Source organism: Apostichopus japonicus, chromosome 9 (genome assembly GCF_037975245.1).
Source record: "Apostichopus japonicus isolate 1M-3 chromosome 9, ASM3797524v1, whole genome shotgun sequence".
In the NCBI taxonomy this organism is placed as follows: domain Eukaryota; kingdom Metazoa; phylum Echinodermata; class Holothuroidea; order Aspidochirotida; family Stichopodidae; genus Apostichopus; species Apostichopus japonicus.
In genome coordinates, this window is record NC_092569.1 from 30526652 (window position 1) to 30552300 (window position 25649).

The 25649-nt window shown below is 34.1% G+C and overlaps 1 protein-coding gene and 1 long non-coding RNA gene across 2 annotated transcripts in view; one reads left to right on the forward strand and one right to left on the reverse strand.

Moving 5' to 3' along the window:
* Positions 1-5229: 5229 nt before the first annotated feature.
* On the reverse strand, positions 5230-10539 carry LOC139973408 (uncharacterized). Its single transcript, XM_071980070.1, has 6 exons — positions 10247-10539; positions 9209-9420; positions 8750-8959; positions 7769-8068; positions 7255-7516; positions 5230-5954 (listed from the first exon to the last, which is right to left on the reverse strand). Exons 1-6 carry the CDS (start codon positions 10362-10364, stop codon positions 5455-5457), a joined length of 1602 nt encoding a protein of 533 aa, XP_071836171.1. The 5' UTR covers positions 10365-10539; the 3' UTR covers positions 5230-5454.
* Positions 10540-12096: 1557 nt separating this feature from the next.
* LOC139973423 (uncharacterized) overlaps positions 12097-25649 on the forward strand; it is a 54920-nt gene continuing 41367 nt past the window's right edge. The window contains exons 1-2 of the long non-coding RNA XR_011795209.1: positions 12097-12281; positions 13348-13489. This is a non-coding gene — a long non-coding RNA (uncharacterized lncRNA). The remainder of the gene's footprint in view (positions 12282-13347; positions 13490-25649) is intronic.

The following is a 25649-nucleotide window of genomic DNA, read 5'->3' on the forward strand; positions in this document are numbered from 1 at the left end:
GAAATAAAGGAGATACTTGCTGACTTTCTGAGAGAGTGACATAAGTAATGAACGTGAATTCGTTACCCAAGGAGGGACCTTCATACGTACGGATGTCCAATTACACCACGTTATTTATCAGTCGGTCACATTTAAGATCCATAACCTATGTCATGCATTCTAGGGTGTCACATATCGACATCTGTATATAATGTAAGTGTCGTTATTATTACAAGATAAAAATGTGTTATATTTTACTAGAAGCTCTTTTATCTCGAACTGTTAGTAAGAATTAAAGAACTTGCAATTCAAACACAAGGAAATTATAAGAATGGTTGTTTACATCTCACACAATAAATGCCAAATTATCTGTATTTTGAACCATTACTGGATTAAATTACTATATTTTCATTGTCTTAAGCTTGTCACATATGTTTGCGAGTTAACATATGATAATAAGTCGAATAGAGAAGGTGAATTATAAGAACTAAGAACTGTGTTTGTTCGTCGATTAAACTTTTTAACTGATATGGGACATCATTTCTGCAAAGGACGCTCACAACTTATTAAAATACTTTAACACCAAATCACTCGGAATCGTAACATATCAATATCAAACAGCACCTTTCTGATATTAAACGAATCACTGTCTGCTGGCATATCAAGGAAATAGAGTAATTCTATTTAACGATGTGGTTTTGTCTTTATTTACTGGGGTGTTAACAATTATCAATAATTTGGTTAAATCAACAACATTAATATTGTTTTTCCACCCGACATTCATGACTTGTTCAGTAACTAACTACTGTTCATGTCCTGTAACACTTGTTTTGAACACAAAGCAGTAATTACTGATAATTATTGATACACGGTTGTGGTACATAACAGTAGTTGCTGTGCCAACCATTGGGTGCGAGTTATTTAACACGCGATTATAAAATGAAGTCGTATCTAGTCGTTTTATGCTATCAGTAAGCCTATGGGTATACGGAACACGGCCTTTCTTCGTTCTCGGCATGACAAATTGGCGTAATTTACCTCAAACACATAGCGAGTACAGTAACTACTGGTGCCACCTGTAACACATGTTATCTACTGTTCATGTCCTACATTCGTGCATCATTAATTTTTACTTTGTGTTAATAACAATGCAACATGTGTTACAGGTGGCACCAGTAGTTAGTGAACTAGTGTGAGTATCGGCTGGTTTTCCAGATATAATTATATTATGTGTTACAATATCACTCATGCAGTAAACTGTTTAAAGCAGCATTTTGCGTCCTTTTCTATGATTTTTCTCAACCACACTGACCCCCTATGTCATAACGACATACATAAATAGCGTATCTATTTAAATCTTAAAAAAATTTAATCTTCAAATGGTGGCATAAAAGTCGAAAACTTTGCAACTTTCAACTTTGTTTTTCTCCAAGATATTTCCGTTAAAACCAAATAAACCTCGCCCATAATATGAATATTTAAAAACTTCGAACGTCATTGACCAATAGGCCTATGTAATACAACACCATGCTTTATTTGTGTACAGTCTATATGGCAGTTGTACCAGGGAGTTCCATACATCTCCCTGGTTGTACCAACGCAAAGTCTCGAATCTATTTTTAGCAACGACTCATAACTAATCCTGTATCTCTGATTGGTTGAATTCAAACTAGTGGGTTTTGGGGGAACTGTATACGATTAATTTTAACTGTGGAATTTGTCGTGGACACTCTTCTCATTATCTGCAAATTTCCTTAATAACTCGCCAATTAACGTTGTTGGCAGGGAAAAACTTGGATTAAATCTTAGTTTGCTGTTTTGTGATTGATATATGTAGAAAACTTGATGGACATGTCAAAAAAGTAGGAAACGGCGACCAAACGCAAATTGCTGCTTTAAATGATACAATTCACTTTAAATTATCATGACCAGGAACTAACCATTTTATACGCAATATGACGAACACCATGATATATATTATGATTTCAAAGTACATAAACTGCTTTAACGTTTCACAATCATTTACAAGGTAATGCCTTCTATTTTCATAGCTGGTATGCACAAGTTACTATATGCTAAACAACGTGGCTGGCAACATACGATACTTTAAGGAATCTTATGGACGTATAAAACCGTATGATATCACGTGATTGAGCCACCTAGCACTGTTCCACGTGTTCGATATGATGACATCACAAGGAAATACATCTTGAATGATGAATAATCGAGGCTGGATTCTTTACTACAAAAAAACAAAGGCATATTGTCAGACGTTATTATCTTTGCCAAGAAATCGGAATTCTTGCGTCGAAGCATTTGCCTACCCCCTAACTCACAAAACCTAGTAGAGGTATATTACCTAGTTATAATTACAGGATTTTATTCGGAATGTGGTGACAGAGGATCAGAGTGAAGTATTATATAAGCCTACTAAATGAGATCACATTCAATTTTTCTGTGACTGACAAAATGTTTGACACTGGGTTACTGGTAGCAAGAAACAGCCAAATGGTTGTACCTGCATATATGCCGTGAGTTACCCTGAATGATATAGATGGGTGTATAGTACATGATGATGTGGATAAAATGATACAAACATATATCGTTGGTGTCTCTAATGTTAATATTACAACACCGAATTAGGCGGTCTCAACGACAATCATTGTGACATGTCAGAGAGCCATCTCCTCATACTTATAAATGATAAGCGTTTATTCAAACACATTTCTAGCAATATTTAAGAAAATTCGCCAATCATAATTCATTTTCGAATATTATTAACATTTCTCTCGTGTTCTTCTTCATTTTCTCCCATTTCGTCTCAGCGTTTTTATCTTTACTGTACGTAGTAGCCAATGAAAGTCCTAACCATATTATTGTTACTGAAAACTGTTTCGATCAATATCAATAAATGCCATTCCAAAAACGTTGATAATATTTCTATCTGCTTATGCTTGTGTTAAGTCCCACACTATGAACCCACAAATATCACTTTGAATTACCTGTAGCAACTCGTTAATAAAATATTCTGACGTTATACATGAAAAAAAATGCAAACAAATAAGCGACTTGGTACGTTTGTCTATGTATGACATAAATAATAGTTCCTAAATGTTGTGTATTATTGAAATACAATTAAAAATTAAACTAAGAATGTGTGCATAATTTTAATACATCTTAATACATCCTTGAACTTATTGCATAGGCGTTTGATGGAAAGATCCCTTAGATGTTTCTTGTACCATGATAGTTTTGACTTTCTGGACGTGAGTTAACGGTATATTACTTTTTACCACATTGGCGGCTCATTCACATAAACTGGTAATTAATTGGGTGTCCTCGTGTGGTAGAAAAGTATTTCGCATTTTGGGCGAAAATTTGTAAAACCATCCATTTCACGAGCATGGTTTATAAATCGACGTGATGCTGGTGCTATTGTGGTGCTAGTAAAGTTTTAGAACTATGCGTCTATGTTTTATCTCTTTTTTTTTGGGGGGGGGGGATTCGATCACTTGGCTACGTAAGCAGACTTGGTCTCATAAGAAAGTGTTTGTACGTAGACGAAAAACCGTGGGCGTATAAGGCTTTAAATTGATGCATAGGTATCCGTATGGTTCCTTGGTAGCATCTGCAAACTCTTCCTGCATACATTTGACTTGCTCTGGATACATCTGTTTTATCAAATTTGAGACTTTTTTTTCTAGGGCTTTTAAATAGCACGATGCAATGTGTGATATTACTCGTTTCCTTTGCCAGTTAAAGAAAAAAACTGTGATATAGCTCATGGAAATATTTCATATCATCATATTTTTTATTAAATCCATATTTTTATGATAAGTTTCTTTTGGAAAACCAATCATTTATGCGTTGATCGTTCCCATGTGACGTCATGATATGTTCTAAAATCATCAACGTTTTGTAAGATGGGTCAAGAATGTCTCCAATTCCGACGGGAGACCCTCAGCAAAAGGATTTTAGAGAGGGCCACATACAGCTTCATAACAGCTGGCTGGTATTCCCCCATAGCAACACACAATCCTCTCAGGCGTATATTCGTAACTTCGGAATTAATGAGACATGAATTCAAATATCACCTTAAATATAAAGAAAAAAACGTCGCGACTATGAAGAGAACAATATACGCAATTGTCTTATGAGAGCTACCTTCATTTTAGCTTACGAATAGTTGAATCCTGATCATTACGCACACTTCGTATTAAAATGATTCTGGCCATTTGAAATGCCAGAATAAGACGTCCAAAGGAGTAAAAGAAAATTATATTTGCTCAACTCTAACGAAAATTACCACCCAATTACTTCCCGGTTCTCCTTTTATTTAATTGTTTTTAATTGTTATTAATGACGGCTCCAGAAAAGAGGGTTAATTGTCTTTTAATACGTTACGAGTTTAACCACTACTATCACAACGTCATATTCAGCGTATACAAACACGCTCACACGTCTGGTCAGGGCGTGCTTAAATTGCATTTCAAGACGCACATGACCCTTTAGATTAAAGTCGCCTCCGCTAGCTGGGTCAGGTGTCATACCAAAGGCATACAACGGGTACCCTTTGGCGTAGTCACTACGACTGATATGATGGCCGTTGTCACTGAACGTACTAAGGATTCAATGTTTTCAAAAGGGCAGACAAAGGACCACTTCTATAGATCAAAGTGTACCTTCTGTCAAAAATAACGTGTTTGTCATTGTTTTCATCTTAAAGAAAAAAACGCAAGTTCTTTGAATAATCAAGAAGACTCCATTATCTGATGTTAAGTACCAGGAAAGTAGAGTCGAAATACAAAGGCTACTGCGATCCCGTGTCCCCCACCTGTGTCCTCCCTATATGTATCATCTAATTGTGTCAATGTAAGGATATTGATTCATGAATAAGAGGGCACATATTCTGGTGATTTCGGTTGGTATCTTCTTTCTGCATAAACTAGTGCGCTTTACTCTGGCAGTAGAACTGTTCTCTCAAACATATTACATAAACAACCCAGAAATTAAATCGAAACGTAAAAGATATTGTTAATAGTAGGGCGATGTCATAGCATTGACACTTGTTTTTATTTAATATAATCGCAACTTTTGAGAAGGAATATTACTGGTCAGTATACTGATGTATTTTTTTAATATATTTTATTTGCATCACTTCTTAGTATTCTCAGTGACATCATTACTAATAACATTTAAGAAAAATCGAATTCAATACCATTTTTGAAAACTCTGGGCAAATTATCCCGTGATTGTTGTACCCCTCTTAAATTGTTTTACCGTCGTTTGATAGTTTGACCCATAACATAGTATTGCATTGGAAGGCTAATTAGTGTCTCTTTCCTTCACTTCCATCTTTTAAATATGCAAACTTGTACTAGCTTCGATATGTACTTCCTTGTTTAATATATGTTATTATATCGCCAACCGTTTCCTGTCGTTGTAACCTTGAAGACTTCAAATCCACTACTTTGATCATTGACTTGGCCGTATTTTCATTGTTGTTGATGTTATACCGCAATGAGAACCGTGAAGATTCGTCCAGAAGATACCGCGGTAATCATTGGACGAGTAGTCACCGTTGAGATTGGAGTAGCCACAGGAATAGAAATTTGTCTCGTAGACCGGGTTTTTGTTTCGGCAGCATACATTATCATCGTAATAGCAATCATAATAATAACAATGACAATTGTTATAAACACTACAGCCATCACAATTAGAGCATTTATGATGTGAACGGCTAGAAGGACAGTCATAACAATAATTATAGCAGACACAGTCAGAGTACTCGTATCCACCTGTAGCTACGCGGTTGGTGAATGTGGAACAGTGGCTGGTTGAGCCCGTACTTCCATCGCTTGGATACCACCAGCCACCTCGGTGTTTTTCTGCGCAGTCGAAGGTACTCGATCCATCATTGTCTTGATCTCGCGTACTAAATCGAAATCCTGAATTTGCTCCCATAGCGTTATAACCTGGAATGAAATTAGCAAATACTGAATGAAGGTATTTTCTTGTAAAATAAGTTTTTTTTTTCCTTTTATATATACTGAACATTACTAAGTCATGTTAGGTTCGTTTGCTAGAGTTGTCGTTTATAATTGCGTTTGTTATTTTGTTCGTTTAAGTTGGGCTTACGTTATATTTTTTTGTGGTTTCATTATACGAGTTCTAAATTATCGTAAGGAATGTTACAAAATTGAACAAAGGAGTCAAGTTTGCGAATTTTTATTGGAGCGATTCCAATTCTGTTAATTCGTCTGGGACCTCATTTGAGAACATAGTTAATTACGACAATATTTTTCTGAATGTCAGTATTGTATGTATATTATTATTATTCGTTTCCTTTGAAAAATATTAATTAATAATATAGTAGTGATTGACAGGTTAGCAGAAATGTAATCGGGACATTTTTGGAAGTATTCACTTTCGGCATTTTGTAAAATATATAGTTTTGACTGTTCAATATATGATAGGTGCTCAAAAAAGAGGGAGGGTAATAAAGTGTTTGATTGTATCATTCATGTCATCATCTTCTCTCGTGATAACGTCTTATATTTCATACTGACTGATTACTTTAATTTGATATCAACAAACTAATAGTTTACCATATGATTAAACATTTCTAACGATAAGAAATGCGGCAAATAATGCTCTTTAAGAATGTAACACATACACATCGTCTCGACTGATCTCTTAAAAATATGTCCGAATTATTTGATACTTTTGTTGTTATTATTGTAATATAATTGGCCTCTCAATCAATGCAATGAACAAATATTGCATGGTCAAATGAAACTTAATTTTCTTTTGTTTGGAAACGATAAAGTCGTTCTTTAAGAAATTAATTTAATTCACTCTTTAATAACATATTTCAATCACAAAGTAAGCTGAAATGCTGCAGCAGTTCTTAGGTTTCCAGACTGGTTATAATTCCTTAATGTTTTATGCTCGACATTTGCGAGCAAGCAGACGCTACTAACTATATAAAAGTGGTTGATATGATATATTATGTATGATGTTACAACGATATATCATTTTACCAACACGTGCTAAAATGCAAGGCAATTGTTTAATGAGCAATGCGCACGGGACTCTAAGCTCGACATCTAATACAGTTTGACATTAGTATATACACTAGATGTATAACATGACCTTAGTATATGTACGAGTACAAATCCAAGAGTGTGATTACGACTACAGGTAGTTATGCTAGAATGATATTACGTAATAACTACAAGCATGCGTATGATTGACATTTAGCACAATACATACCAGCATTTCCACTGTAGCCACTCAATGACAGTCGGTATCTGTCTCCCTCGCTACTGATTATAAATGATGAATAACGGCTGTAGTATGTTGATCCTTCCCTGTTTGTCTTTTCTATTCGAAGTTGGTAGGCTTGTTGGTTTGTCAATTTGTATATTTTATCGTTGCCAATCCAATGATTTCCTGTGAGACTTCCAAACCCATTTTTGTACTCATACCAGTTTTGATAAAAGCTGACGGAACTACTTGTACGTCGTTGCAAAATCTACAAAGAGAATCAATTAGTTTTAGATGGCAAGTACGTACGTATGGAATATCTCATTGAACTACAAATAAGTAAGAGAAATTCATTGGTGAAGGTCAATAATCCGATTTATTTTAAACTGAAAGGAAGATGGATCAATTTAATTAAATAGTTGAATGATTTACTTCAAATGTTAGTGAACGAAGTCCTGTCATATAAGAAAACACAAGTTTAACATGGGAAAGATATTGCTTGTCAATGGCTAAAACTTACTGTCCATCCCCCACTAGACATGTCACAATAAACTTCAAACCCGGAGCTTCCAGAGGGATAAATGGTATATTTTCCGTCATTTCTTCTACCCGCTGTGTAAAGATCATAACAATCTCTCGGTCCACTGCGGGTACATGTAACACCATCACCTCCAAACCATTCGTTACAGTAACATCTACGGATATCATTCCGCTCCTCACAGGTTGCGTCTGCACTGCAACTGTACCTCTCACTTGTGAGTAAGTTACTGTTGCAAGATTTTCGTAATGAACAGTCAGAATTAATGTATGATTCACCTTCCTGGAAACATAAATGTATGACGTCATATTCCAAAGATAGTAAAATATATGTTATTTGTTACATTTTTAGCGACTTTTGATGACACACTGGATAAACACTAATACACGGTGAGCGTTGAGCGTTTTAAATATATTAGGTAACGTTAATCGTTCTGGGTGTATCATAATTGCGTTGCCATGCTTTGTATTTTCGCTAGGTATAAATGAATGCAGGCAAAGCATTTAAAATACCATAAAGAATCGTACTGACCCCTACTACACTTCCTTTGGCAGTAACGAAGCAGTTGTGAGTGCACGTGACTCCGTCACCTTCGTAGTTTGGATCGCAGTAACATTTACGGACACCGCTCACTTAAGCTACAATTCTTTCTAATCGCAAGACTTTGGGTTCAAAAGTAAATCATTACCTTTTCTGTAACATTTATGAGGGAATACACATCCGTATGAGTAGTATTATCAATCCCTTCTTAATGTAATACATCAATCGACTGACAGGTTTGCCTGCACCGGCGACGGAATTGGGATCCATGGTCCCTGCCTAAACCTCGATACACACGCCACCGGTATACTGTAAATGTATAGCGATAATCGACAATTTAACTATATAAAGGTTTGATTCAAATCATATGGACAATGCGTGAAGAGCAAAGTATTTCAAATGTCCTGAAAGAAATGTACTTACCCTTAATACACTTCCTTTGGCAGCAACGAAGCAGTTGTGGGTGCACGTCACTCCGTCCCCTTGGTAGTTTTGATTGCAGTAACATTTACGTACACCGTTCCTCGTATCACAGGTTGCGTGATCACTACACTGGTAACTCGCCTCTATAATCTGGTTGTTCCTACAAGTTGATCTCAGTGTACATCTTGAATTGATGTAAAACTCGTCGTCCTAATTTAAGATATTTAGCGAAAATACTAATAAATCTTTAATCAATTTGCGGTTGTCACAGTGAAATGTACAGGGTTTCAACATTATGTGGTCAATACAAACTAGGATATGAACCTTTAAGAAATTTAAATGCGGTCGTTGAAGCCAACTCGGATGACGCGGGCTTTCCGGATTCGCCATAAAAAGGTAGCTATCAAACAATAAATGAAGAGGAAAGCATTTAAAATGCCCCGAAAAAGCCGTACTGACCCTTAATACACCTCCTTTTTCAGCAACGAAGCAGTTGCATTGGTTCAAAGGGATACATCGCTCTTGCTGTATTAGATAATCACCGACACAAACACATTGCTCTGTTTCTGGGTGAGATGTAGCCGAGATGCAAGAGTCAGGGTCATCACAATTCCTCTCACAGGTCTCATTGCTAAATATCTCATTAGCTGGACACCATTCGGGGATTAATCCTAGAGTACAGGAAATAATAAAATGTAAATAATATGAACCTGATAGAGAAACGAAGAATATGACGTGAGAAAGAACAGGTTTGTCATTCTGCCCTCTCATGTTACTCTTATCTGAAGGTTAAAGGAAAAACACACAATCGGAAACAGTTCGAATATATACAGAACAATTTAAATCAGGTAGTGGCTGTTCCTTATTCAACTTTATGTTAATATTTATTCAACATTACGAGATAATACTCCATAATTTGTTGCACAACTGGTCTAAAACCATATAGTCATAACTTACTCCTGTTTCCGATTTTCCGAGGAGTTACTATACTACTTTTTGACAACAATGATTATTAATTACATCGTTGGTTGTTTTGATCAAACTGGGGGACGGACCTGTTAATGTGTGAACATTCTGTTGTACACATGTTAGATACGGTTCCTTGTTCAGAACCAAGGTTAGTGTTGAGTACGGAGCATTAATGTAGTAAGTGCGTAATCACAATTCAGCTAATGGAGGCCATTTCGAAATCTAGTATAGATAATAATGCAATATTAATATTTCAACATATCATATATATCATATCATGTTGGAACCGCTTCTATATGTATTTTAGCACCGTTGTACTTGCTGGTATACTCTATGTATACTCGTACTATATGTATTGTAGCAGTTTATTCAAGCTAAGAACAAGTTTGCCATGTCAATTTTACTTCCAAAAGATCAATTCGATCTCAGAATAAACCTTTCAGTTTATGCACGTTTACTTTCGACATTTAATAAACAAATACGAGTTATTTTGGCTTTATGTTTAATAAGAATGTAAAAGACACTTACCATCTGATATTTCGAATGTACCTAAACTAGATATATGATAATCCCCCCATTCATCTGAGATACGAAACTCGTCGTATGTTACATAGTAAGTATCTCCAGCAACGTTCTCAAAATCCATTCGCAGTTGGTACCGCTTTTGATTTGTTAAGAAGGCAATTTTCTCATTTCCAATCCAAAACTCACTCCCTAGAAAGCCAAAGCCATTTCTGAAATCTTTCCAACTTCTATTGAAATTGACGGAATCTGATCTTCGGCGCTGTAATACCTACGACGAATACCAAAGAAGTTAAGCGTTAACTAGGACGTTATTAAATATTAATTATTCGTTCCCTACCGCAATGTGATTTGTTGCTAACATTTCTAACAGAAAATAGAAATTATATATATAACTTCAATTTGTAGTGTAGGCGAAAGGTTTACAGTTTTTCTTGGAAGATGAACTACACTGGACTTAATTTCAAAATGTATACAAATAATTGATTCAAATTTTGCTTCGATAAAAAGATTCAAGTTGAAAAAAGTTTTTTTTTACATCACTATGTATTGCTGTGTGCAAAATTGAAGTAAATTTGTTCAAAACTGGTTAAAGTTGAACAGGGGACATCAAGTTATCAACTATGGCCTACCGTCCATCCACCAGTATCGAGATCATTATAACAGTAAGCCTCAAACGGTTCCGGGTAGCCATCTGGTTTAATAAGGTACACTCCAGATGTATTGTGAGTAGAGGAACATGCATTCGATACTTCTCTGCAATCTCTCGGATACTCAGGTTGTTGAAAAACAAAGTATGTAAAACCTGGATGAAAGGTAAAACAAATAATCATTTTATCTTGATTGAAAAATCATTTCAGTTAACGGAAATAACATTCTGAGCCAATTGTAATAAACATGGCTTTGATACTATGAGAGTTTAGATAATAGATTAGCCTTTATGCCAATTATTACTCAACTACCGTATAGAGGAAGATATCGCGACTAATATTAAATTTAATGAGGTAATCTTGGTTGGATTCTCAGATGTAACTGTTTTGAAACAATTACGTTAACATAAAATTCAAAGACCATTTGAATCAAATGTTTTCGTAGTTATCAGTAGTTAAAGACTAATGAAAACAGTCAAATTCCATTTAACGTACATGAAAAAATATCGATGTAGCACGTTGGACATGAAAAGATCGAAAATATACGACTCAGAGGAAATCAATTTCATAATAGATGTTCGGAAATGGTGACATGATGGAAAAAAAAAACGTTTAGAGCGACCACTAAAGAACCAACATTTCCAGCCATTCAAATTGGTCAACTGAGGTGTTAACATTTATAATACATATGTGATATAGCTTACTGAGGTTACTTCTTATCATAAGGTCAATCATATAACATAACAACTACACCTACCTGAAGATCTTCTGTCGGCACCGAAGATTCCCTGTGTAATAAAATACTTTTAATGAATACATTACAAGACATACAGATTGATGCAGTCAACACTAAGCAGGATCAGATTAAATCTGAAGCTAATGTTTTATAAAAACAGTTCGAGGGAAAGAAAGAACAATTCGCAAACTGGTTCAAAACATGTGAGGTTAAAACAAGTTAAGTCGATATAAACTTTGGTAAATTCTCCGGATCACCACTTGTATTGATGTTTTATCTTTGTCTACATTCCATAGCTGATTTACAGGTCAATGATCACTTACAGGATACAACTTTCTTCCAGGAAACTTTAGATTAATGGCATTTTTCCGGTGTAACAGCTATCCTGGTACATGATACGTAAGTTCACGTAAAGAACAAAGGCAATAGCTGACTGCTTCCTTAGAGCTTTGTTGCAGACAGATGTTCTTTGTTCAAGTCATATTTTGACGTAAGAAGATTACAGACAAATGTTGTAACGCATTTGTATTTATCAGTCCTTATTAACACTTAGGGATCATTTAAATCGTCCTAGCTATTATAAGATTACCGTGTCTTGATACTTACCGTTCACAACGAAACTCTGAGATTTGAAAGGGGTCATTTTACTTATAAGGTAAGTTCATGCGTTTATCAGAACGAAAACGAAAACATATTCTTTGATTGTCTAATTTCGTGTGTGTTTTTGTCGCTTCTGTTACTGTTACTTGTCATTTAGGAGTGTTAGCTCAGTGGTTAACGCCGGTACCTTCCAATCATAAGGTCCCGAGTTTGAGTCACTCCAAGATTAATGTATGTCGTCCAGTTACAGAGTTGTTGACAATTGACAATTCATAATCATGGACGTTAAATATGAATGTAAGAGACTGACTTCGGTCAGCTTGCGGCTTTGATAAGCCAATGAGGCTTCTTCGCGAGTTTCTGCTTGCAGGAGGATCTAAAATACATACATACATTTAGCCTTTGAAGAAGATCCTGCTAGGATCGAATCATCAGGCCAGCTTACTTTTACACATTGTCTAATTTCTGTAGACACCTATTTACTTCCATCAGCCGGCTATACTAACAACTAAGTCTAGCCAAAATTAGCAAGTGCTTCGTGTTTGAAATATTTCGTAAACCAATCGGCAACAAAATGTGATACGCAAACTTGATTCTCAAAATACAATCTTTTCATCAGTCAATGATGTTTTCACAAACGGCATCCATTATACTCTTTGCAGCTTCTGCAATTTACACAATTTTTGGAATGATTTAGAAGAGGGGTTTCCACGTGTTAAAACATTTATTCTCAGCGGAGGACTGATAGGCTACTATTGTAGGTATAAACATATATTCACATACGTTAAGTTACTATCCTGAATATAAAATTGTATAATACATCAGCCAGACTGGTGACATTTTCTTTAATGCGCGACAAAGACTGATGAGTTTTTAACGGTAAATGTCCATGACTGGTCCGTTTAGATCGGTTAATATTTTCAGAACTTGCGTCATGCTTGTTTGACAAGCTGTTCGGCATATTGGCCACTTGCTATTAATCGAAACTGGCTTTTTGTGGGGAAAAAAGTTAAATGTTAGTTGGCCGTTATCTTCAATGAGGCTAACTTTTACCGATACTGATATGCCGCCGATATTGCAAATATCAATAAACACTTAGAAAGTTAACCTTTGTATTACAGCTTTCTTCCGAGAAGACTTGGATTATTGAAATTGTCCCCGTTTTACAGCTACTCTGACACATGATATGTAAGCTAACGTGAAAGAACAAAGGCAAACATGAACAAAATGAACTCTAAGTGAAAGGTTCCATTAACTTGTAAGGTAAGTAGACTTTTATATCTTACTAATTAGAAGCATGAAGCGTAATTAATAAATGACGGGATTGTAAGGATCAGTATTTAATTTTAAGCTATAAGGTGTGACGAATTGAGAACATAGCAACCAATAAGTTGAAGAGAATTTTTGTCTTAATGGTTTTGTTTCTTTAAAAATCCACAGCATTCTTTAAAAATCCACAGCATTAAAAGTAAACCTATAATACAATACACCAGTCCGCTATGAAATAGAGAATTTAAGATATCTTTGTTAAACGTTAATTCTAGAAAGCTACATGATATAGAGGGAAATAGATGATTAACTTAAAAACTTTATTTTCTATAACATGACAATGATGACAATTGCAAGAAATATAGAATTTCACCAGAAAAAGTGCAAAAGGAAAGGGGGAACTTTCAAAAGAAATTTAAAATGTGTTTTTTATTTCTTTCAGACAAGTCCTTCAATGATTATAAATCCATAGAACCATAAGTAGTAGGAATTTTACAGGTAGTCGGCTTTAAATTTGTTACAGTAAGAATGGTCGATAACACCTTAAACAATTACATTTTTTATCTTGTTTGGTATATTCTGAATACTGACATGTTTGAACAGACGAGTATATGGCAGTTCAAATTTCATGACATTACGATGTCAAGAAAAAACATATTGTATAGAATTTCCAAATCTCTGTATAAACAAGACAACACGCTTTAGTTCTTTCCTGAAATGTTAACAATTCTCTGATTTATTCGTCTTTATCAAATTCCTGATTTTTTGTCTGCACACTGGTCATCTTGTCAATATAGCCATAAAACGTTCTACGGTTTACAGAAGAATATGATCCTTTGATACAAGGATATCAAACCACCTTTACCTTAAATCATGAAAATAAAATCAATAGAATCGAAATAATTACACAATGTAATTTGCTGTTGCCAACAAGGTAAAATACACAACATGGTATCATTTCTACAAAGATAATAACGCGGTCAAAGGCGATTGTTTTGGGATGTAGCCAAAGTTTTGTATCGTCGACAATGCTTTAAGGAAGCAATGACTTACACTTTATGAGACGTTACTGTTCTATTTGTATAAACCATTGTAGTTTATTGTCACCGTAAGTTGAGTGACACAAGTCGTATTTTTCTTGTATACATTGCTCGTTCGAACGATAGCCACAAAATATCAAATGGAGGAATTTAATTAGATATCATTAAACATATCAGTAAACCGAAAGTTTTTCAAGCGAATTATAACCATACATGGAGTAGAGTTATGACAATGCTTTCTAGTTTTTGCAACGTGTTAGAAAAGAGACATTTAAATACAGTGTAATAGATTTGATATTGTTTAACTTGTAAACGTTTATCATGTATGTGTTTTCTTAAATATAGGGAGAGTTTCCTTTTCTATACTGAATTATGTTATCTGTTATTTTAAAACGACAAACGAAACGTTGAGTTTTGTACTACATCGACCAGCCACATGGTATCATGAAAGGAAGGTGCAAGTCGGTGGGAGGGAGGGAGGGATGGAGAACAGTGAATAGGGAGAGTGTGGGTGGGGATCGGTGACTACTCCCACCACATACATGCTATAGTTAGATTACATTTTCAGTGGTCCCATTATAGGAAATCTGGCCATTCATGAGAATATCTTCGCGAATGTTTTATATTTAATTCCGGTATTCAAATTGAGACTATTAAACGTTACCTAGTTTGTCAAATACAAGGAACTTTACATGATCGTCACGACTTTATGAAGTATCTTATGTAAAAATCAATGTAAATTACGGTACTTGTGATTAGATAATTTACAAATAAATTAGAGAAAAACTGTCTTTCTTTGAAGTATTTCGAGATTTTACGTATCATCTAATACATTTTTTTTCACAATTGTATTTATATATATATATATATATATATATATATATATATATATATATATATATATATATATATATATATATATATATATATATATGTATATATATATATATATAGATATATATATATATATATATATTTATCTATATATATATATATATATATATACATACATATATATATATATATATTTATCAATATATATATATATATATATATATATATATATATATAAATATATATATATATATATATATATACATATATATATAATTATATATATATATATATATATACACACATAAAATATTTAATTTCTTTACGCAATGACCTAACCTGTAATAATCGAGATATAGACAAAATCATCACATTGGATTGTCATTAAAATGTTGGTGAAGTGGATCATGTCAAAAGTAAGATTTTCAATAAAAATTTAATATACGTATTGTTGAAAATATTTTTATTTATACTCTGTGGTTTTTTTTTTTGTTTTTTTTTGCTTCTATAGATTTATCCGAATTTGAAGTAATAAAATACCAAAAAACTAAAAACAAAACAATAAAACATGCATTAAGGTATTCCTAATCAACTAACCATTGTAATGAAAATTGAAAAGCATAATTATTTAAAGGCAAGCAACCAGAATGAGCATCAGGTTATTTTTAAAGTGTTTTTAAAGTGTTCTCTGCATCTGCACTAAGTTATTCCGCTAGTTATATGACTTTTATTTTTATTTATATATTAATGATAGGATAAAATAGAGGATTTGCCTTTTGCTTTTCTTCCAGAATATAGCTTATATTAAAAACTACAATGTAACAAACTGATTTAATGCATGAGAACATACAATTCTTCAGTGAAATTGATTTATTTGATGAAGCATTTAAGTATTTTGGAACAATTCTTTGTGTGACTAGTTGTCTGGACTCAAAGACTAAAGAAACATCTTACTACGATTTTATTTTGAGTATTATTTTCTGAAAATAACTATTATTTTCCCTCAGACTTCACATCGGTCACAATTACAAAACTAATGATTATTTTACATTATTCGAATCACTCGAAGAGGTAATTCAGATGTTACCAAAATGGCAATTTATAAGATCTTATAAAACAACTTATACGTATAAGTAACGTCTATGGCATTGGAAAGCGACTTTCAATCTTTTAAATCTTCTAGTTTATACATTTCAAAGATCATGTACGTAAAAAAACAGTATCATTTTTAAACAGTTAAAAAAGTCTCACACATTCGACAAACAATACTTTATAGGTGTTTCATTCTAACTCACGAGAATTAAAACAGAAATTTCAAAAAGTGCAATGTTCATGAAAGTGAGTGAAACATAAATTTATTTTGTTGTTTCTTGCATTAATTACTTGATAGAAATATTAGCATATTATGGGATGTGCACATTTTTTGTACTTTTTATTTTTAGGTAAGGATATATCAAAATATCTCAACTAACTCCATTCACTACTAAAATCTCATTTACTTTCTTTCAAGTTTCCCCTTATCTTGGTATAGTTATAGGACATTAAGTCTGAGTATAGAGGAGTTACCTCTAGTTAAGTGTTACTATACTTCTCGTTTTGACATTTTCATAGAGGAAATAACTTTGATCTCTACTTATGATATCAATCGTATTGAACTGTCACTTAGAAAGGCATGCAATAGGAGACGTTCTTTACAACTTTATCATTTTAAATAAAATAAATGAAAATGTCATACATTTCTTCTGCTCTTATATCCATGATCTATAAAAATTGCGGTTAAAACAATTTTTGTTATCAAATTAACTAAGCCGAGTATCGTTATTATAATTACTTGTTAGTTGTAACTTAAATTAATGTTGTTAAACCTTGTTTCCTTGAAAATGTACATGTCCAAATTAGTGATCTTTATGTTTACGTTTTTTTCCAAATGCATTTCAAAATATCTTAATGCCTTGTTGCAGACTGTTTTTCCAACATTGCTACATAAATAATGATATATTTTAAAGTGATATCGATGAGCATGTGAAGGAAGTAAACATTTAAGTGCTCCCTGAGAAAATTTAAAGCTGCAAATTTCGCATTTGGATGATAGTTTGCAGAAATATTTTCAAGTTTAAAACTGAGCATTGTTTCCAATTTGATGAAATTTAATCGGACCTACCACCATTTGAAGTATATATCTTATTTAAAGGATATACCTTATCATTATAGTTTTGTTTACAGTAGTTACCCAACTGTTGACTATTTGTATTTGAAGTAAATTGAAGCATCTTTCTGATTGGATTATGACATAGAAATATTTTGTTGTTAGATTAGTCAACGCAGATGTTGCTTTGATGGATTCATAATGATAACTTCGACGAATACAAGCACTAACGAGCCTGTTTGGAAATCATATCAAACTAACAGAGCTGACAAAGAAATTTGCCTTTAAACAGATGGGAATCAAGTTATTCGTTGTATTATTAACAAAAAACATTAGAAACACATAACCATACAAAAAGTAGCGACTGTCGCTCTCTATCGATAGGGAATCCCATGTCTGGATATTTAACAAGAACATACATTTTCACTTATGAATCTAGAAATAACTGGATTTTATAGTTTAGCTTGTAGTTATCGCTGAAATGATTGAATTTCAAAGTGTTAGTTATTGTACTTGTAGCCAAAATTATGGAACATGAATTTATAAACTTGATTAATCTACTTGTTAATTAAATTCAATAATTGATGAAATGAAGGAGTTTTGTAACGTGTTAATATGTACCTCAGAAAGGTGGGCTTGGCTATTAGAGGGTAACCTTGTGCACTGATGTGCTGTAAAGGATATGTAGAGAGCGATATACTCATAGTTTGAAAGAGATTACTTTTTCCTGGCCATATCACGCAACTTGATTGACTTTTATTAGTTGGTGTGTAACAAAATTCGTTTAAGATGTATATAAGAATGAGCTTTTCTTCTTAGTATTTTACATGTGAGCAAATATGAGAGAATACTTTATTTAGGCATAGAAAAACCAATTGATCTAATTTAGTTTTTTCCAGTATGTGTGGTTCAATTAAAGACGTGTTGTTATATGTCGAAACACTGTTGTTCTTTCGCAAGGTTAAAAATTCTAAGTATTTTAAATTAAAGGCCTTTAAAACTGAACTTCATCGGGTATTTTTATCGATGTTTTCCTATTTAATGGAAAAAGTTTTTACTTCAGTTTGTCACATCATTTAATATAAACAGAGTTAGCTCAGCAACACAACTTATATTATTTTCGAAACAGTGGTAAAATATTAAAAATTTAAATAATAAAAAGACTTACCCTTTCTGTTCCAAACGAGTTGCGAATCGTCAAAACAGTCAAACAAACTTTGAAAAGCGTTTCCATAATTTCGGGTCTGTAGAAATGTCACGCGAAAATATATTCGATGAAGTGCAAGATGACAAATGGCACAGAGTCCCTCTTTAGGGGTGATCAACTCCCTACTGATATGACCGCAGTAGTGGTATGGATGTCCATTAATGCCATCATTTTATTTGAAATATGTTTTGGATTATAAGTACAGCTCATAGGAGGAAATGCTGTACATTGGCCTGTGTGTTAATTAAGCTAGTGGTCATGCGCAATCTAACTTAATATTATTTGTAGCTATTTGCATCTTGAACTTTCACTTAAATATACAGTAAGCTTCAGTTGCATAATGTTGAATTGTCCTTGTTCCGATAAATGTAGCATAAAACATATTGTATACTAATTGACTATCTTGTCTCTAGTTCCAAGGACAGCAGTGATATTGCAATTTAATAACTCTTAATGTATTTGCTTTTTAAAACGAGTGTCGTGCTAGGTTTTAATTTTATTTCGTTCAGTGTGGTTTATGATCAAAGGTTTTGTAATTGTGCGTTGTTGTGATGTCAATTCTACCAAACCGATAAAAAGAGTAGGAATGCTGATTTTTTTTGTTCTGGTTGATATCATCCATATGTTTAAGAACCCTTTATGAGTGATTATGTTAGCTAAGTTTCTTTGCTTTTGGTTAAAAGGCAAAATTAAAGCAGTATCGAGAGGACAGGAAGTGATACTACTAATCAACACTTTATAACATGCATGAACTAGTACGATACATATTATATACCGTGTAATGTACGTTATGATCTATTCTACACTATCAATATGTATGAACAAGTATCTAATTAACACAGTTTGGAACAGTCGAAGTTTGTCAGTGGTATGCTATATGAACAATACTTCCTTGTGAAGTGATACTACTAACCAACACTTTATAACATGCATGAACTAGTACAATACATATTATATACCGTGAAATGTACGGTATGATCTATTCTACACTATCAATATGTATGTACAAATATCTTATTAACACAGTTTGGAACATTCGAAGTTTGTCAGTGGTATGCTATATGAACAATACTTCCTTGTTTTATGATGCCTACGTCACACCCTGTTTGCGGAATCGAGTATCCTCACATCTGATTGAATAAACATGTCAGCTGTTTTGTTGGGCTTTCACTGAATGTTTATTATCTGTAAAAATTACATCCATACTGACTGTAAACAATAAAAAAATCGTTGTCATTTATATAAGATATTGAATCTAAGGAGCTTGTTTTGACATTTAAAAAGGTACACTGATATCAGATTACAAACCTCTCTTTCAATTAAAATATTATTTTAATTTGTAACAAGAAAGGCTCAAGGGGCTTTAAAACTAGTAAAGAATGCAGAGGAGAGACGAGTGGTCGAGGAGAAGGCTAGACGTGGGACCTTATTCGTTCCCACGGCAGCAAACCAAACGTAAAAGTTTTCTAAAAAAAACATTCTAGTTCAGCTGAATTATTTCAGATGATCTACAGCGATGCGCATGCTGCGAAAATTCTGTCACTTTTTTCCACCTTCTTTAAATGACTGCCATTTCGTCATTTTTCATTCGATTTGACTGATCGTTTGTCAGAGGTTCGAGTGACTTCATCTTCTTTATATGCAATCATATTTGTTAGGTCATTTGAGTTCAAAAGAGATCCTTTTCTGATCCTCCTAGAAATGTCGTCCAAATCTGCTGAAATATTGTGGAAATAATGTTTGAATAATGGTGAACCAAAGTTGTTTGGAGGAAATGTTTGTTTCGTCATCTATGGGCCCAAAACCGGGCCTTCTGTGTGTAATGTTGGCCACAGATCATATGCAGTGAGCATGAAATTTGTTTCACAACTATTTACTATTCATGACCAGCTTGCGTTTTATGTGAGTAGCAAAATGTCTTCCAACTTAATTTTACCGTAATTTTGGGAAATAATTCCACCCGTGGGAGACTTCATCATGTCAAATATTTAGTTTCTATGCAGGCTTTCTATCTACTTCGATGGCATACTCTGTACAAGGACTACTTGGCAGATTTGCAATTTGAACTTTTTCACGGTTGTATGTGGAATATGTGAGAATGACCTGTATTGTTGGAGCCGATTTTCTCTGCGGTACGTCGATTGTAAACAAGTTGAAGGTCGTTCTATTATTTTATAGGGGCAATTTTAGGACAGCGCAATTTAAACGTGATATCCACAACATTTTAGCAGACTTAGCAGAGGAATACTTTTTTTTTTGGTTTGCGTTCTAATATTGCATGAATTAAAACTACGAAGTACATATACTGTTGGTTCTTTGTTTTTGCAATGGGGCAAAGTTAATCCCTAGTAATTAGTATAACGAAATATTGTATACAATATGTTCGTGACAGTGTTTCCAAGCAAAACAGGAGATGGAGGAAGGAAATGAAACCCGATGTGCTGCTTTGTCTTACTTTTTTGCACAAACAAATGAATAAACCGCTCAAAAATGTTGTCATTTCTCAGCGTTGCTGCTCTAGTTGGTTACTTGCTGGTAGCAAAGGATACTCAGCCATGTTTTTTGCGGGTGTGCGGGTGTCGGTGTGTGCGCTTCTGTGACACTTGCGTGGGTCCGCGATATCTCCAAACGGAGTGATGGTTATTTGTCATACTTTCTATGTAGATGTATTATAGTATGAAGTTGTGATCCATCTTTCTTGGCAATGACCTTATGAATACTAATGTGGTGATTGGATCAAACGTAAAAATCTTTACATTACTATAACTCCAAAACCGTGATTCTGACTGTAGATAACTTGGGATGTTGTTGTTGGTTAATAACTAGCCCATGTAGGCCCAGATTTACATTTCCACATAAAATGCATTTCGGGACGCATTCTTTTGGCCCGAGTTTGTGGGCCCCAATATTTTTGGGACCATTTAGGCCCACTATTTCTTTACATTGCAATAACTTCGCAACCGTAGGTCGAATTTTAGCCAAACCTAGAATACAGTTGTTGGTTAATAGCTCGTACATTTAGGCCATCTTGGCCCAAACAAATCCGGGCCCGTTTTTGGGCCGGGTGGCCCAAATTTTTTTCCACGTCAAAAGCATGTTGAGGCACATTGTATGGGCCCAAATACTTGTAGGACCACTTGGGCCCACATTTTGGAGGGTCCAATTTTTTTGGGGAAACTATATTTTGAGCCACTTTGAGTCAAATATATTAGTGACCTTTTAGGCGCAAAATATTATCGGGACCCAATTTTTTGGGAGGTGCCAAATTTTTAATTTGCAATAACTCCACAACCTTAAATCAGACTGTAACCAAACTTGGAGTTAGTTGATAGCTGGTATGTGTGGGCATAAATATTTTGCTATTGATTGATGACATAAAACACTTAAAGATATCACTTAGCAAGATACAGTAGCGCCTATTGAATTCTTCTTTATCACTCGTTCCATATAGTGTGTATCGTAATAGTCAACGCAAAAAGAATAATTTGAGTGATATTAATATTTCAATAGCCGTTCCGGCTTTCAAGATATTCAATGTTAAAGTGTACTATATCTCCGGATACTCCTTACGTTAGTGTTAAATTGATGATGGCGAGTCCCGCGTATTACGGGACTGAATGTTCGGAACCAAATAATTTCCCTTTAACTTTATGTAAACGAGGTAGAATTCTTGGATAACTTTCAATACCACTTTTGCTGGAAAACAAAATGAAATGAAGTATCATGGTTGCCTTTGTACTGTTTGATCTGATGACATCACAAGGAAATAGATATTGACGTATCGATAAAGTGTCATCAGATTCTTTAATACATGAAACTGAGGCGTTTTGTTATTGACCTTAGTGATTATCTGTGTTATTGCATGCTAAAGGAGCTATATGACACAAGGCTGTTATATAAAAATCCGATTTAAACCCACCCCACCCCAATACACCGTTACACTTAATTATGGCAGAAATTAACCCCTTAAACAGAATATAAGATTGAACAGGAACGTATTTGATATTGACTAAAACTTCAATTCAACAATTATACTTACAAAGCGAAAGAAAAACACGAGATGCAATTAAATGAGAAGTGTGTCTACACAATCCATGAAACATTTTGGCTACACGAGTACGTTTCGTGTTTAATTTGAAGAGCCCCCTCTATTTGCTTCCGGAAGGTACACATGTCATAGCCATCACTCCGTGCTTATAATTGATATTAGTTTATTCAACGTATTTCTATAAATATTTAAACAAAATTCAAAAAAATATTATCGTAATCACTTATTCAACCTTTTAAATTTGTCGGAATGTTATAAACGTTCATATATATATATATATATATATATATATATATATATATATATATATATATTAGTTTTGATATGTTGATATAAATTCGGACATACTCCTATTATATGTGACATGCTTATATTATTTTGGGACATTTTGCACCAAATGGCGTGAATTCAAATGCCAAAATGTTCTCTACAAATATGATATTAGCAGTTACATTCGACATGTTCATCTAATTTTTCGACACTCTAATATTATTTTGGAAATGCTCATTTTATTTTTGGACATACTTATATAAATTTCGACATACCTATATAAACTTGGACATACTCCTATTTGGACATGCTTTTATTGTTTTGGACATTACACGTATGGCGTTCCGTACTACGACCAGTGTAAAAGTAAATTTGTCGGAACATTCTCCGACTTTTTGAAGCACGAATGGTTACAAATTGAGTGGCTGTCGTCATAATTGGAAGAGCCCCCTCAATTCGATTTGAAGAGTGCACGCATCACGGGAGAATCTTTACATAGTTTTCTGAAATATGTATTGATAGAATTGATAAGCAAATATTGAAAGAAATATTTTTCCAGCAATTTTTAGCAATATCCGTCAATATTAATTTCACAATATATTCAATAAGAATACTTTGTCGGAACATTTTTAGGTTGTTATCAATTTGCTCTAGTGGGCTGATACGTGAAGGTTAAGTATTATGGAAAATGGTCCGGTAAAGTCCCCAAAAGTATACTCATAAGTCTACTTAAATGGTAACGTATAACATCTTGTTCTTTGAGGGTGAAGATACGACCCGCCTAAATGTGAATCTTTCAGAAATTTCTCTGCCGTTTTAATTAGAAATACTACAATAAAAAACAATAAACATGTTTATGAGTCATCTCAAAGCAATGTTAGTGTTAACAGTCTTGTTGGCATTGACAGGATTATACGTCGAGTCCGTTTATCTTGCTCTTAATTGTTAACATTTGTTCAGTGTGAAGTAATACTGGTTCCATATATTAAGGTATAAACCACAGTCAGTTTTTTATATTGCATTATCTTTTCGTTGTAGTATTTGGCATCCATAAGTTAACACAAAGTCATGATATATTAGAAAATATTCTAGTCACATTTTAGATGCTCTGATTGTAGGAAAGAGCGGATGGGATGCTCTCAATGAAATATGCGGGTATTAGAGACTTTGCTATAATTTTTCCACTCTTTTAGCCTTTCTTTAGTTGATGTTTTCTAAAAAATATCTTCTTTCTACACTGTTAAAACACTGGGTAAAAAAATTGTTGGGCAAGTACCCGTTCAACTGTGTTGGTCAAATAGTGCCCAATTTATACATAAAAATGATCGAATCGCAGATTAGTTTGTTTACCCATCGAGTTGGTAAACTTCTTGCTCATATTTGTCCACATGTTGGTCTTTTCTGTCATCGTAATCGTATGTTGGGCGAAATTTCGGTTCTTTATACCATACGCTGGGCAAGCATTCGGCTTTACCTTGGCGACGTTTACCAACGTTGGGCAACTTTGAATGCAAAGTGTGCTTGAGCGCGCGTGCACGACGAAGGGTTACATATTCCGTCGAGTTGACAGCCTCAAAAGTCGAAATGGAAGATCTACTCAAGAGCTGGGGGTTGTTTGTTCCCGACATAGTTCAGTCTATGGAAGGTAATCATTTCAGTGAAGGGATTGAAGTAATCGGAATAAACTGGGACGATTCTTTCACACAATTTTCATCAACATTTTGTACTCCTATGCTAGGCCTAGTAGTAATACTAACGTTAGCGTATAGAGCCTATACAGTAGTGTAGCCTATCACAGTGACAAAAGGATACCTGTATATCGACGTACGTACTATATGCCTAGCCTAGATTACTTAAGCGAGTCATACTCCTACTAGGCTAGTTAAGGTTAAGTGTGGAGTTCGAACTTCCAATAACCTTTTCTATCCTTTTAATAAGCCTATGGTGATCCGTGGTTGAAATCTTGGGCTTATGTTTACAATGTGTATCGTTTTTATTATGCTACAGTGGCAAGCTACAGTAGCTTCAGCATATTACGGTAATTTCTTAGTGTTTATTGTAGATAATATAGAAACTAGGTCAAATGACAATAAATTAAGTCAGCAGAGGTCAAACAATGACCTTTAACCATATTGCCTCAGGAACAACCAGGTTGATGATGTTAAGTATGTTCTGTATATTTCCAATATTGAATACAGGATCACTATCTTTCTTTGAATGGGAGGGGGGTCTCCCAGCTACTTACCTACCCTATGGTTTCTAACCTGATGACTATTGAATTTGGTATTTACTTCCCGATAGACTATTATATTACAACAACCATTGATTTTGAGGTTTTTATGCTTTGCTAAATTTGGCATTTTGGTTTTCACTTGCAGAGGAGAAGGACAACCTGTCATTGCTCATGTTACCACTTATTTTTGGGACCAGGAGCAAGGCCAAAACTGGAAGACGATCAGCGGCAACAGATCATGCTTCATCATTTATGAATTAAAAAGGGTATGTCTAAATGCATTATTCATATCAGCTGCTGACTTTGCTTGTAATCAGCTAGGGTACTCTATCTTGATGGCCTCACTCCACTCAGGTGAAAATGTGAACTTGTGAGG